Source organism: Symsagittifera roscoffensis, chromosome 2, assembly GCF_963678635.1.
Source record: "Symsagittifera roscoffensis chromosome 2, txSymRosc1.1, whole genome shotgun sequence".
In the NCBI taxonomy this organism is placed as follows: Eukaryota; Metazoa; Xenacoelomorpha; order Acoela; family Convolutidae; genus Symsagittifera; species Symsagittifera roscoffensis.
This window is the reverse complement of record NC_087063.1, coordinates 55,704,169-55,719,046: the sequence shown is the minus strand read 5'-3', so window position 1 is coordinate 55,719,046 and position 14,878 is coordinate 55,704,169. Positions and strand designations below refer to the sequence as shown.

The 14,878-nt window shown below is 38.2% G+C and overlaps 1 protein-coding gene across 1 annotated transcript; it reads left to right on the top strand.

Moving 5' to 3' along the window:
* Window positions 1-205: 205 nt before the first annotated feature.
* On the top strand, window positions 206-11,185 carry LOC134840324 (uncharacterized). Its single transcript, XM_063856086.1, has 2 exons — window positions 206-591; window positions 10,800-11,185. Exons 1-2 carry the CDS (start codon window positions 221-223, stop codon window positions 11,137-11,139), a joined length of 711 nt encoding a protein of 236 aa, XP_063712156.1. The 5' UTR covers window positions 206-220; the 3' UTR covers window positions 11,140-11,185.
* Window positions 11,186-14,878: the final 3,693 nt, after the last annotated feature.

The window sequence follows — 14,878 nt, the reverse complement described above, 5'->3', positions numbered from 1 at the left end:
GTTCTCTTTTTTTAGCGGAAGATAGATTGTTAGATTTGTATAATTTTGTTTGCTAAGAATAATTGAGTAATTCACTTTTTCGAACCCGAAATTTTGACTACCTAGGACTTAGGCATTTCATTTTTGAGCTCTCAGGATACTCTTTGGTTTTTGTAAACATTTTAAAATTTGATTAAAGCACCAGAAATTTTTTCTCTTCAGATAATCGAACATATTCTGAATGCAAACAAATGAAATGAGCAGCTTGGACGAAATTCTGGACAGCATATGCATCGAGTTCCTGGAAGTATGCGAGGAGCTCATGAGTCGCAGGACTGTCTTGGATGACGTGCTAGCCGAAAGCTCAATCCACCTAGCCCGCACCCAGCTCTCGAACTCCTCGACCTCCCATTCATCAGCCCTGGCTCTCTCCATGCTCCAGTTTAACCCTTCTTTACGTCCAACGGTAGCGGTAGTTCCAGACCAGTCGACGATTGTCAGTGGGTTTTCCCAAGTGTCAATTAATAATGGGGAGGGGGATGTTGCTGTGTCTGGGAGTGGGTCCAAAGGAGGAGTCGTTTCGACTGGGATTGGACAGGAAGATACAGGACAGTGAGTTAAATTGTGTTGTAAACTTTGTCAGAAGTGATCATGACATTATGATTAGGTACTTGAAGTGAACTGTGTTTATTTTTGAATGCTTTGAGGTTTAAGCACCCCTGTACGGACAACACTCAAGTGTTTTTGGTATATACGTGCCCAAATTTTTACTGACTCCGAAAATTTATAAAAGTTATGGATAACAGCAAAAGCCTGCTAAAACGAAAAATAGGTCTGAAGTCGATAGACGTCGCTTCAATAACATCCGTCATTTTTGTTCTTCGCAAGAGCGGCCCAAGTTAAGCGGAGTATTCCCAAATTCTCTATTGTGCCCTTAGTTCAAATTGGGATGTTGTAAGTGAATGGAAATACAGTTTTTGCTATTATTTTTGCACTAACGAGAGCAAGTGTCTTTCATACATCAACTAGGCGTTTTTCTCCTTATTATTTTTATTACAAATCTCACACGTAGCCTAGAAGTGTCATGAGGCGACCTTCGGTACCTCATTCTATTCTATTTACTTATGTATGTCTTACTTAACTATGTCTTAATTATCTACTTATAGTGCAGTAAATTGATTCAAGGACAAATCTCACCAGCCAAATCGTTTGTCACTTGAGAACCTGAAGCGGTCACTTGCGAAAGCCTTAAGTGTGAATTCTAGTCGTAAAACTTTATTGACATTCAAACAATACATTCAATCTGGAATCGTTATTCATATATACATTATTCTATTCTATCTGTTTATATATCATAGCTAATTCAATATTTAATTTTTACAATCCCGTTTTCCCTACTCCAACTGAGGGAAATCTCATGGCGCAGCCAGCAGTTCCTGTGAATGAAGACAGGACTGACCTACTCGGAATACCACCCTTTTGGGCGAAAACATCGGTTAACCTACCTTTCATTTGGGAGACTTGGGTGGGACAGTTTTTTTTGGCCGTGAGTCTCAAAGACAATATTTCACCGGGGAGTTACTAGTTGCCCCAGCAGAGTTAGTGGATGAACGTTACCCGAAGCCTGAAGCACCGGGGCCTGATGAAAGTGCAGCAGATTTAACCAATAGGAACCTCCGAGTTGCAGCAGCTAATAGAAGAATCGATGAGTACAATCAAGAGAGGAGAAGGAAAGGACCTCGCATTGGACATAACTGGTGTACCATGAGGCAGAGGCGCGTTTAAAATCCCGACTTTTCTTCGCACTGGGAAATGAAGGAAAAAACGATTTTTGGATTCTTACTCTCACCTGGACCTCAATACTAGCTCTTTCATTGATTTTCACAAGTGCTGCGAAGATCTTTTCAAGGCAGAGCGGGACTACACAGTCGAAAGGATTAAGTTATATAATACAATTTTCATGCAGGATAATGACTCATTCTCATCATTTTACGCCCGACTTAGCGCTCAAACTGCGCTGTGTAATTGGCCGATCGATCAGGAAAGAGGGACGTTGAAAGATTTGCGACGTGGAGGTTCAGAGGCAATTAATCAGAGCAAAAGCTAATCTTGATGATACCCTACAACTGGCCTTGGAGAATGAGAAAGGGGCTAAAACATCAGAACAATTTCAGAAATTGCTCTCGCATAACAACGCTACTTCTAATACTACAAACTCTATTCGAGTCAAGCAGGAACCAACTTTGTGAGTACAACACTTCAAGAATCAAGGAAATAGCAGCCGGGGAGGAGGTGTAAACCGTCCTAACCAACGACAAAATCAAAATAAACCATGTTATTTTTGTGGTAACCCGTTTTCTCTTGAACATCGCCGGTCGTACCCGGCCAGAGAAGCTACTTGCAATGCTTGCAAAAAGAAGGGTCATTTTGCTAAGGTGTGTAACACTACAAAACGACGCGTTAACATGGTACAAAATGAAGAGATGGCTACAGATCAAGAGTGCAATTTAATTGACGTGAATGGTGACAGCGAGCCGGAATATGGGGTCATGGCGATAGACGTTGTGCAGATTAACAATGTAGAACTTCTAAAGGCAGCGGGAGGACAACCAAGGAGCCTCAGCATTCAGTTACGTTCTGGTAACTCCTTCTTGTCCCGTGTCTTTCTTAAACAAGAAAACGGCGGATATACTCATGAAGCGGATTCCCAACGTTAAATTTAATGACATCGCGAGACCGAGGCACCCATTAGATGTTACTTATGTTGACTATAACAGGAAACCAATTAAACTGTTCGGTTCTCTAGAAATCCCTATTACGTCGAAGGAGTAGAAAATCGAGAATGCGTATTTCTTGGTTTCCGAAAATCGTACTCGGAATCTACTCGGGTTGAACCTTCATGAGAAATTAGGAATTGAAAAGGTGCAACGCAGACCGGCAGAAGTTAGCTTGGCGGAGGAAGAGCAGGAATTGGACCCGACATCACAGTTCTGGAGGGATCATTTTGTCAAAAGGTACCCTAATGTGTTCAGCAGGCTGGGGAGGTCGAAAAACCATAAAGTATTCACAAATTTTAAAGACCCTTTGGTGCCTAGACAAGTTAAAGGCCGAAAAGTACCTATACATTTGCAAAAGTTAATTAAAGACAAGCACATTGAAAAATTAGAAAAGTGTACTACGGATCATTTCATCGCGCCCATAGTCCTAAGAGCAAAGAAAGATGGGTCTATAAAACTCGCGCTGAATGCTAAACCCATGAATGCCCAAATCTGGCAAAATAAATATCAAATTCCTAATATGCATAAATTGATTGATTCGGCGGCTCAAATCATAACTAGAGACATACCTGGGGAAGTGTGGTTTACTTCTCTTGACCTTAAATACGCTCTCAGTCAATTACCTTTATCGGAGCTAACCTGTAGTCATTGTAACTTAAGTATTTTGTGTGGAGAGGCAACAGGCACCTATCGATTCAAGACTGGTTTCTACGGACTGACGGATATGCCTACGGAATTCCAGAAAGCGATGGACTGTACTTTACAAGGATTGGAAGGCATCATTTGTTACCTCGATGATATAGTGGTTGTCACTAAAGGAAGAGTTGAAGATCATAATGTACTAGTCGAAAGAGTCATGAATCGATTGGATGAAGAAGGATGGGCGTTGAAACTTAGTAAATGTGAGTTCTCAATTAACAAGCTAGTCTGGTTAGGGTATGATATTGATGAAAACGGTTACGCTCCGAAATTCTCAAAAATAGAAGCCATCAAATCCCTGTTGCCACCAAAAACCCTTAAACAGTTAAGATCGTTTATGGGGACCCTCAATCATCTTCAACGTTTCATCCCGGTTTTGCACAAATATACAGTCGCATTTAGAGCTTCGTTAAAAGCGGAGAATAAGAAATCCTTTTTGTGGGGGGAAGAGCAAAATATTGCGTTTCAGAAAATTTTAAACCTCATCGCAAACATCCCTATTTTGTTTGACTATGATGCTTCGAAAGCTTCGCGAGTTAAATGTGATGCAAGTCATAGCGGGTTGGTGGCTTGCTTGGAACAAGAAGTGGAGCCAAATGTTTGGGCCCCGATTGCGGTTGCCTCTAGGTTTCTAAACTCCGCGGAAGTCAAGTATAGTACCAATGAGTTAGAGCTTCTGGCTATTGTATGGGCGTGTGAACATTTCCGTACATACTTACTTGGTAAACGCTTTGTTTTTCTAACCGATCATAAGGCCATTATTTCCGCCCTCAATGAAACGTATAGCAAGAAATCTTATCAGTCACGACTCTCTCGCTGGGCGGACCCCGCCTTATTCCGTTCGATTATCAAATCGAACATATACCCGGTTCCTCCCTCGGTATTGTCGACTATATGTCTAGATACCCGACTTTTGAAGCACCGTTACCATCATCGCATGATGAATTATTTGTCATTAAATCTATTCAAGCTTTTCACAATGCTTTAAATTCGATTAGTACTCAATCCAAACCTCAAATAGTGCCGGTGGGGCAAATTTCATATCGTAACCAATTTCAACCAATCAGATCGTTGGGTAAAACTGGAGGCAACATTAGCTACCTCATAACTAAAACAACGGACCAATCAACGTTTGATTCATCTAGCCAATCACATTTTGTCAAACAGTTTAGTTCGTCGTCTCCAGAGGGCGTCGCGAATAAGACTCAACCTGTTAACCAATCTCAAAAGGATATGCTAATTTATCGTCATAATTCCTCGCCGATAGAGGGCGTTAATTCATGCTCTCAGTCAACCAGCCAATCATATGCCCATATGCAAAATCGTGAGTACATATCATCGTCGCGAGAGGTCGACTTTTCATGCTCTGGTACTCTCGACCAATCACAGCGCAGTATGCAAATGAGATACGCTAAACCGGAAGTTTTTGCTCAAACTCATTGTCTCCGACCTTACATCTCAGAATTCAGTCACGATATGGATACTTCAATTAATCTTGCTCAAAACACTACTTTTGTTGAAAATTTTTCTACCAGTTTCCCTAATTTTCGTACCTCAAGTCAACAAAGACCCGGACTATTTACAGTTCGCCCTATGAATCGCCCGAGCCGTATTGATCAGATACGTACCCGCAACCTTGCCAGGCTGAGGCATTTTCGAGAACGTTTCGTTTCGTTTTCACTTCCTCGACAAGTGCCGGAGGCAGAGGCTAACGAGACAGGCCAGACAGGGAGAGATACTTAGAATGGGGGTTAATGCCATCAATAACCACAAACCGCTGGTTACTCAGGACAAAAAGAAGGTGGTCGGATTGCCAGGATTGTTCGATGTGGATCTGCTGGGAGAACTGACAGGAGAATATCCGTTCCTCGGACCGATGAGGACTGCGATCATCAATAAGGATGTGCAATCCTTTAACAAACTGGGGGCGTACTTGGCCCAATTCTGGACGAAGGCGGTGGTGGTGAACAATTGTGTCCTGATAGATAACAAATTGGTTATACCCGAAAAATTACGAAGTGCTATTTTGATTCGACTTCATCGCTCGCATCCAGGCCAGGCGGCCATGATGGACGCTTCGGAATATATATGGTGGCCATTTCTCAATCGTCAGATCGTTAACGTCTGCGAAAAATTCCCGGAGTGTACTCTATTTGGTAAGAACATCAAAACTTCAGCGACTTATAACTCAGCTAAGCCGTTACCAACGTTGTCAGCTCCGGATCAGCAATTGCAACTTGATTTCGCGGGTCCGTTAATAGATGATAAGAAGGGGAAAATCTACATTTTAGTAGCAATAGATCGTTTTTCTAAGTTCCCTTCGGTGATGTTAACTAAGTCAACCAGTGCGAAAAAAAATCAAATTTTTGCGAGCGTATATTCGTAATCATGGTATACCGGAAAGCATTAGGACAGATCACGGATCTGGGTTCAACTCTGACGTCGTTAAAGATTTTTGCAAAAGTAGAGGCATAAAACACATCCTCACAGCGGTGGGGGATCATCGGAGTTGTGGGCTGGTGGAGAGGTCGATCCAGATCATTAAACGGAAGTTAGGAACAGAAAAATTAGATCCTAATTTTAAAAATCTGAAGTCAAATTTACAACAAATCATTGACGATATTCGGAAAACTAAGCATTCTACGCTAAAAGTATCTCCTTTTGATTTACATTTTGGGAGGAAGCCTAACGCTGAGTTTTCGTTAGCACGTGATAATGTTGTTCATTCTCCTACTTCAGCGCAAGGACTGGAGAGAAACCTCCTAACTCCGGAGCAGCGATCAAGCCAAGATTACAGCCGCGATAGGGCTAAGTTGTACCCAGAGGAGCGCCACACAGCCCGGAAATCTCCTATAAATTCAAGCCACTCTTTGGTGTGGGCGAGCGTATAGCGGATAGTCAACCTTACAAGGCCTTGGAGAACCTTGCGAAGGCGGCTAACACCTGGAAGCAGTGGAAACGGAATAAGCCTCCACAACAAGGACAAGAACTTCTCCGCGAATTGGCGGCTCGTAACAGTGACCTCGCAAACTCGCTGAAATCGGGGATCACAAAGGGAACCCTACGTTTTTACGATAATGCCCGCGATACTTCAGCACCAGCACTCTCGCCTTCCCAGCGAATGAATGAGAGCCCAAAAGACTCTCAAAAACACGTAAATTAGAAAAATTAGTGTTACAAGATCCTCTAAGAGTCAAAATCTTTCGGAAAGTTCTTGATCGAAAATCGGGAAAGCCTCTGTTCAAACTAGCAAAAATCAAGATTACTCTTGTTACGGACCATACTTACATTACCGGCAAAGGGAAAGTCTATCGGAAATTTCACTTAAGCTTAAGACATAATTTTAATCACCCTACGTTTTCAGCTACGCCTGGCACAGTGGGAGAACGGTTACAGCGACGAATTGCTCCCTGGCTTCAATCTCAGCCATCTACTTCTCTAGCTACAAGGCACACAAATGAACTTTCGAAGGGCAAGGTGATTGATTTAACAGCAGAGTCATCAAGCGAGGACTCCTTGATCACCGGACCTCTGCTCGAGTTGGTGGAGGCACCTGTTACAACGCCTCAAGGATTGGCTCCCATGATCGTTACGTCGAAAGCTCCGGTTATCAATCCTCTGACAAACCCCGCCTCGACATCTTCCACAGGGGCGCAAGCAACGCCTCAGGATCAGCCCATCTTACTTCAGCCACATATTTCTGGCACCGTTCCTCAGACTGCAGCTAAGGACCGGGCCGCTACATAAGGAGGTTGACGATCCCACCTCCCAATCTACGAGTGAGTCCAACAGATCTTCTAATCGGTCTACGAAACCGACGAGGTTTTATGGCAATCCTCTTCGCTATTCAGTTAAGAGTGTAACCGAATCCGACCCTGCGGAGTCTTCGTCACAACGACCAATCACAGTGCAGACGGTTACTACGCCATTCACCCCGATTGTTCGAAAAGGATTGCAAGTGCCTTTTCCCAGAACTAAAGAGCAAACTACTCCGTTTAAGAAAACCAGAATCGAAGAGCATGATAAAATTTCTTGAACTTTAAAACTCCGTAAACTCAGCTATATTTGTCTTTTGATTGGGTTATAACTAACCTATTAACATGTGCTTAATGTCTTCCTCGCTATTCTGCTTGATACATTCTGAAGTTTATACTAAGATAAATTTTTTCTACAGGGAGAAGTGTCATGAGGCGACCTTCGGTACCTCATTCTATTCTATTTACTTATGTATGTCTTACTTAACTATGTCTTAATTATCTACTTATAGTGCAGTAAATTGATTCAAGGACAAATCTCACCAGCCAAATCATTTGTCACTTGAGAACCTGAAGCGGTCACTTGCGAAAGCCTTAAGTGTGAATTCTAGTCGTAAAACTTTATTGACATTCAAACAATACATTCAATCTGGAATCGTTATTCATATATACATTATTCTATTCTATCTGTTTATATATCATAGCTAATTCAATATTTAATTTTTACAATCCCGTTTTCCCTACTCCAACTGAGGGAAATCTCAAGAAGTAACGACCAAGCCTGGGACGGCAGAGGTTCCCAGTTAAGTTAATCCTGGCAGGACCTGTACTTTTTTCCTACTGAAAATTTCTCATTTCATAAAACTTTCGGCCTTTTGTCGACCTATCGTCTGTCTTTCTCTCTATGTTTTGTTGGCTTAGCTGCCACATCACATACGTTTAGTCTGGTGTAGGCAATTTCATCAGAAATGAAAGAGTCTTTGAATTTTTCCTTGTAAATTATAAATCTACGAACCCCTTTATTTGTATAATTTACCTTTTTGTTTTTCTTCGCTTCAAAACTTTATTCAGCCTAAATGGTTTCGGCTTATGTTACATTAGCTTAAATTTCTAATGTTGCGTGATTTGAAAGGCAAAACCAGCGTTTCATATTTAACTGTTTTGGGAGGGAGGGTGCGAATTTTTTGAAAATGAGAACTAGCTCCAAATGTCTACGTTAACATTTTTGTTTTCGACTCAACGGTCGTTCACCCATTTTTCTTACTTAGTTGCCGCTCGATAGAAACTTTTTGTGCTTTATGTCTGCCGGCGATTGTGTTGCTGGACGTGTTTTTCTCAAATTGAACATCATTCGAGACAAGTGTTTGGAATTTGTGTAGTTGTGGTTTTTCGGCGTTTTTGAAAAACTATTACCAATTTGTTTTAATTCGTATTTGATTTGTATAAAATATGCATTTCATGCAAACGCGCAAAGTGTAATGGTTTTTGAATTTTTAGACCCAAATCGATTTTGATGTGCTACAAAACAGACGTTTTAGGTATGTTTCCATAATGAAAGATGTTATGTAGGTGATATCTGCAAAGTTATCGTATGAAAAATTGGTATTTTATCCAGGGCATATCAAGTAACTATTGCTATTGCAATATACTGCAATATTCTATTTTGACTAAATGTTTCTAGCCATACAGTGCTGATTTAAATTAACCGGACAAAACGCGTTAAACTTGAAATTTAAAACGCATTTTTCTCAAATTGGGTTGAGTTTAGGTGAAAACTTATGGACACAAAACTTGCTTAAAATTTCAGCAGAATTAATACGGTATTATTTGTTTTGCGAAATTCGGGCCCAAAATTTTACCCCAAAAATGGGTCATTTTGGCTTTTCTTGGTTAATAAAAAATTACACCGAAAACAACCAGTCGATCACAGACATAATTATATCAAAGTGAGCCCCTTACGTAGCCCAACAAACTTTATGCAGGGTATTTTCTCCAAAAAAAAGAATTGTTTAAAAATTGTTTTTAAATAATAAGTTGGTATTTTATATAGTAAAAATGACCTTTTTTGTCTATCAAACAAAAATAAATTAATTTATACATTTTTTTGGAGATTATAGCCTTCATAAAGTTTGTTGGGCTACGTAGGGGGCTCTTTTTGATATAACTGTGTCTGTGATCGACTGGGTATTTTCGGCGTAATTTTTGATTAACTAAGAAAAGCCGAATTGACCCATTTTTGTGGGAAAATTTCGGGCCCGAATTTCGCAAAACAAATAACACCGTATTAATTCTGCTGAAATTTTAAGCAAGTTTTGTCTCCATAAGTTTTCACCTAAACTCAACCCAATCTGAGAAAAATGCGTTTTAAATTTCAAGTTTAACGCGTTTTGTCCGGTCAATTTAAATCAGCACTGTATATTGCTTTTATTCCTGCAACATATTGCAAAAGTTTGCAATGGTTTTAATGACGTAAAGGCCCACTTTACAAGAGTGATTGATGCTTCTTGCAGTTTGCAAACAATAATTCAAATCAGTGATGAGCAAGGCTGGATATTCTTACAATGACTACTGAAAAAGTATCCTTCCGGCAAATTTGGAAATGCAACGTTTTCTTCATTATAACCGTAATTTTTGGGCTATGAATACTGTTTACACGAGCGTAGCGTAGTGTGACAGTACTATGCAACTTTTTTTCGTATCTAAGTTGCAATTTTATTTGCAACTTAGATACGAAAAAAAGTTGCATAGTATACATTTTTGGTGGAAATTTTGTAACAATTGGCTCTTTTAGCAGTATATTGCCAAGTACCTTGAGTTTTGATTAGTAATAGGCTAACACATTTGATGCTTTTTCAATTCATCAATTGGACCGAAAAAGCTATTTGTTTCATACAACAGTATAATAATTTAAATCGCTTTTCAGAAAATTTCCAACTTGATTTACTTTGCGAGATTTTTGAAATGCATAATTTATTCGCAAATTGGTTTTATACATTATAATTTTTTAAATGCAACGTTAGTGTGGTTGCCTTTAGTTTGTTACATTCCAAGTTATTACATACAGAGTTTTTGTGCATTTTAAAGCTCATGAATTTTTGGCGCTTTCTCGCTCGTGTTGGCGAAGCCGCCGCTTTGCCTCTGTATAAAGAAATTGTGAACCACAAGAATTTATAACTTATCTATTTTTCATAATTAGGTCTTGAACTATCGAAAATATTGCAATATATTGCAGTATTCTATAGCAGTTTTAAAAATATTGCAATATTCATTTGAAAAAAGTTCGGTTCTAACAATCAATATTATTGCAATAGTATTATGATGTGTCCTGATTTCATCCCTCCAGCCCCTAAGTTGATGGGGGGAGTGTACGGGTGATCGATGTTTTCGTTTATTTCTCACTTGAATGGATTCGGCTTATGCTTTAATGACTTCAATCATTTTGCGTTGATTGAAGATTTCCGTCGAATTTGTCTCAACTAGCTTACAATTCTATGTTTGTGATGTATCACAAGTTTTGCGAAGCGTCGCTTCGCGTCTGTCATATTTTGATGTATTGTCTTATCATTTTCCTCACTTCTTGTGCTTTCAGTGTCGAGCTGATGTGTGAATGGGACAAATCTCAAAGTGGCAATAACGGCAACTCAATCATTCCCGGTAGCAACGCTCAAAGTGTATCCATATCATTCACAACTCCATCCAGCATCAAAAGTGCAAAATATTACTACGAAAAATCAATCGAAGAAATAGTCTACATAGCCACACTTCAGAACAAAATTCAAAGTCTACGAAAACAGTACGCGAAGCTGAGAAAGCTGAAATTGGCAAATAAACAGAATTTGATAGACCTAAAGAGCCCTAAAAGTGAAAATATAGTGGAACCGGCTTTGTCAAATATTTGGGACTTTAACTCAGATTCGATTGAAATTTGAACGCAAATTTAGTGTAATTATCTTTTTTGAAGTAATTAAAGGTTATTATTGGTGGTTTCTTTAGTATTCTCAAAATTGATTGAGTAGTTTGGAACCAGTTCTTAACTAGTATTTATAAACAAATTACATTATTGATAAATTATCACTATAAAATATTACTAATTAACCAATCATTTTCCATCTCTAACATTGACACTTATTTGTAAGTGCTGAAACTACTTGTAGTTTTAGCACCAGAACAATTTGATTAAAACTTTGAATACAGTTGTTCTCCTTCTGGATAAACTCCAAGAACTAACTCGCATAAATCAGTATATACTAGATCTATTGAGACTAGGAGATATAAGAGTAAGATTAAGATCGGTATTAGACTAAGAAGTTGCACGAACCTACCCGGCCGAAAATAAGATTGCGTGACGAGCAGACGGTATACCCTATCTGAAATTACTCAATGAGTATAACCAATAGGTCATAACTCATCTGGTGTGACCAATCGAACAAGACCTTAACTAACTTAAAATTAGACAATAGAACTAAGAATTAGACAATTGCAAAAATGCTAGACGCAATAGATAATTTAAGAGAAATGTCTCTACGTCTCAATAAATGTACACCAAATTTCCAAACAATACAAGAAATACCAGGTTTTGAAAGAAGACCAAGATCGTGGCGTGAAAAACGATCAGGAATCGGACAATCTGCTACATGATAGTACGACGGAAACCGGAACAAACTTTTGTATTTAGAGTACTTTATGCAGTAAATTTAAATTTTTATTTACTGACATGAAAATAATATGAAGAAAAAATTCTTCAACAACCTTACTGGTACTAAATTTTCTATCTATACAATAACGACGGATAAAAAGGGCACAAGTCTCCCCCAACATCTGCAGTAAATCAAAAATTTCAATAAATAATTTATGAAATACAACACAAAAATTAGCTCATATTATAAATCTTTGTTAGATTTATAAATTAACTATCTGATTTTCCTCATCCCAGCTTCATCACCTAAAACATAACAGCAAAAATTCAAGAAACTAATATCATCAAAACTTTAACTTTTCAATTTTCTTAAACTCAAAACTATTTGTCATTAACTGAATGAATAAAACTTATGATAATTTTATATCCACAGCACTTCGCGACACCAAAGACTACGATTGTTATTTTAATATATTTAATAATTTATCATTAACTTTCAATTTCCCAACACCAAAAGAACGTGAATTACAATACTCACATCAAATAATGTTAGGCACAAAATAAACTCACACAAACACTTATTATAAATTTACCATACACCACTATACATCTAATACACCATCACAAAACCCACAACATCGATTCACATTTATTAACTCCAAATGTACTTCACCATTCTTCCTAAATTGCACATACTGTATAAAAGTCACTAATATGCAAGGCATCATCCGAAATTGCGACCCCATAAGACAAATGTATATATTCTGCCCACTAACCAGAACTTTCAACGTTGATGAATCTCGCCCACTAATTGTCCCCTACGAATATATACAGCCTGTCGAAATCTCAATCCTAGAATATTTTCACAACACTAAATATAACCATAAGCTTTATAACCTAATTCAAAACACACCACATAAATTCTCTTTAAGTAGTGAAGAGCACAAGATCATCAGAGCACTCGAGCTTCTATGGCATCTCCTACAAACTAAATACGTCATCCGCCTGCTTGCTAAACTTCTAACGTCATCGGACACAATTCACATTGTTTTCCCAAATGGTTTTTTTTTTGCCGACGATGACCCTTAGTAAGTAAAATTAAGTATTTTTAACTAATAAGTTTCAAACACAACTAACCATTCCTTATAAATGTTTCACTTTTATTTTTTTAGATTTCACCACTCAATCATTTAAAACAAATAAAAATAAATAAAAAATTGTTAACTCTTTTCTATAAACTTTTAAATTCATTTTTGCAATTGCAGTATTTAATTAAAAGCAGTAAAATTTACCTTTAAATAGCAGTAAATTCATAAGTTTAATCCTCTAAAGCAGTACGTTTCCCTCCACACAGCAGTAATTTCATAAATTTAATCCACCAAAGCAGTAAAATTAGTATTTCAATGTAGTAAATTCTTAAAAATTTTCAAATGAATTAAAGAATACTTACTTTTTACAAGACGCTTGTTTTATAAATTTGAATATTTCACTCGCCCATAAATCACACACTCTTTTCACAATCGCACAGTTCCCCCACGAAAAGTTTTTCAAATTTTTAAGTTTCAACTTTCACTGATAACAACTCTAACTTGTTTTCACACGTTTCAAACTTTCCTTTAACCCGGTTGGAAATATATAGTAAACTGAAATAACCAACGCAGCTTAATAACGTCACAAAACCACAAACCAATAGCATGACTAAGAAAGAAAATCCCACGTTACCCAAACCAGATTAAAACTGGATATATTATTCTTTTGAAAACTACTTTCAAGTTTTACCACAAGCAAATAAAACACAAAAAACCGAAAGACAAACCCAAACCAAAAGATTTTTTTTTGATAAAAGCACACAGCCAAAACGAAAAAGAGTGAAACAAGTAATGAAAATGAAATGAAAGGTTGAACAAATAAAGAGACTCTGCACAAAGAGACCATAAAAATAACCCACTCCTGGCCTCACCAACCCGAGGGAATTCCTGAGCATGTTCTTTAGCCGGCCTAACCCACCGCGCTACAACCACGCTTTGTGACCCATACTCTATTTTTGCTGAGAGTTGCTCTAGTGTGAACGACTCTTAAAAAATAACCAAACTAAAATAAAACGCTTTTGTGAAAACGACTAACTAAAATCGTGATTAAAAAACCGAACTAATAAAAATAATAATTAGTAATTATATATGTAAATCATAAATGCAGTATGTAAAGATTTCTTAGAGCCCAAGGAACGAGCAGCAAAGGAGATGGCAACCCAACTACATTCCAACTCTACAATGGCAAATCTATTCGATTTGCTGCCTGAAGACACTACCCTCAAAAGGTTTAAATTATGGACTCAACATCGCAGCAAAGGAAAACCATTGAACCAGACCAATAGCCATCTCGTTATTGACTAAACGTACCGATCCTAGTCACTTGGCACTTCACACGGAAAAGTCAAACTTCACCCTGCACGTAGTCTCGCACTAAACTTAACGAAATCGATACACCATTGCATCGATCAGGAGTCTTGTCACAATCACCCAAGACCACCACGATCAACGAAACCCATCTTGAAACACGAACAAAACGATCTTCCTCCGTCTAACACAAACAACCACGCTTCTCCCTCCGAGAACCCAATGCTAGCAACTTCAAAAAGAAACTACATCACCCGTCTTTCACTTTATTAAACAGTTAAAAACTAAAAACTCTCTAAACCCCGGATCGGTGGAACCAGTTCTAACCTAGTATGTATAATTCAATTATATTATTGATAAATGATGACTATAAAATTTTACTAAGTAACCAATCATATTCCATCTCTAAGATTGACACTTATTTGTAAGTGCTGAAACTACTTGTAGTTTCAGCACCAGAACAATTTGAATAAAACTTTGAATACAGTGGTTCTCCTTCTGGATAAACTCCAAGAACTAACTCGCATAAATCAATATACACTAGATCTATTGAGACTAGGAGATATAAGAGTAAGATTAAGATTGGTATGAGACTAAGAAGTTGCACGAATCTATCCGGCTGAAAATAAGATAGCG

What these genes read in the sequence shown, in the direction of transcription:
- LOC134840324 (XM_063856086.1), top strand. Translation starts at nt 221, where the DNA reads ATGCAAACAAATGAAATGAGCAGCTTGGACGAAATTCTGGACAGCATA. An exon ending in GGACAGGAAGATACAGGACA is followed by an intron (nt 592 to 10,799) that starts GTGAGTTAAATT and finishes TTGTGCTTTCAG; the next exon opens with TGTCGAGCTGATGTGTGAAT.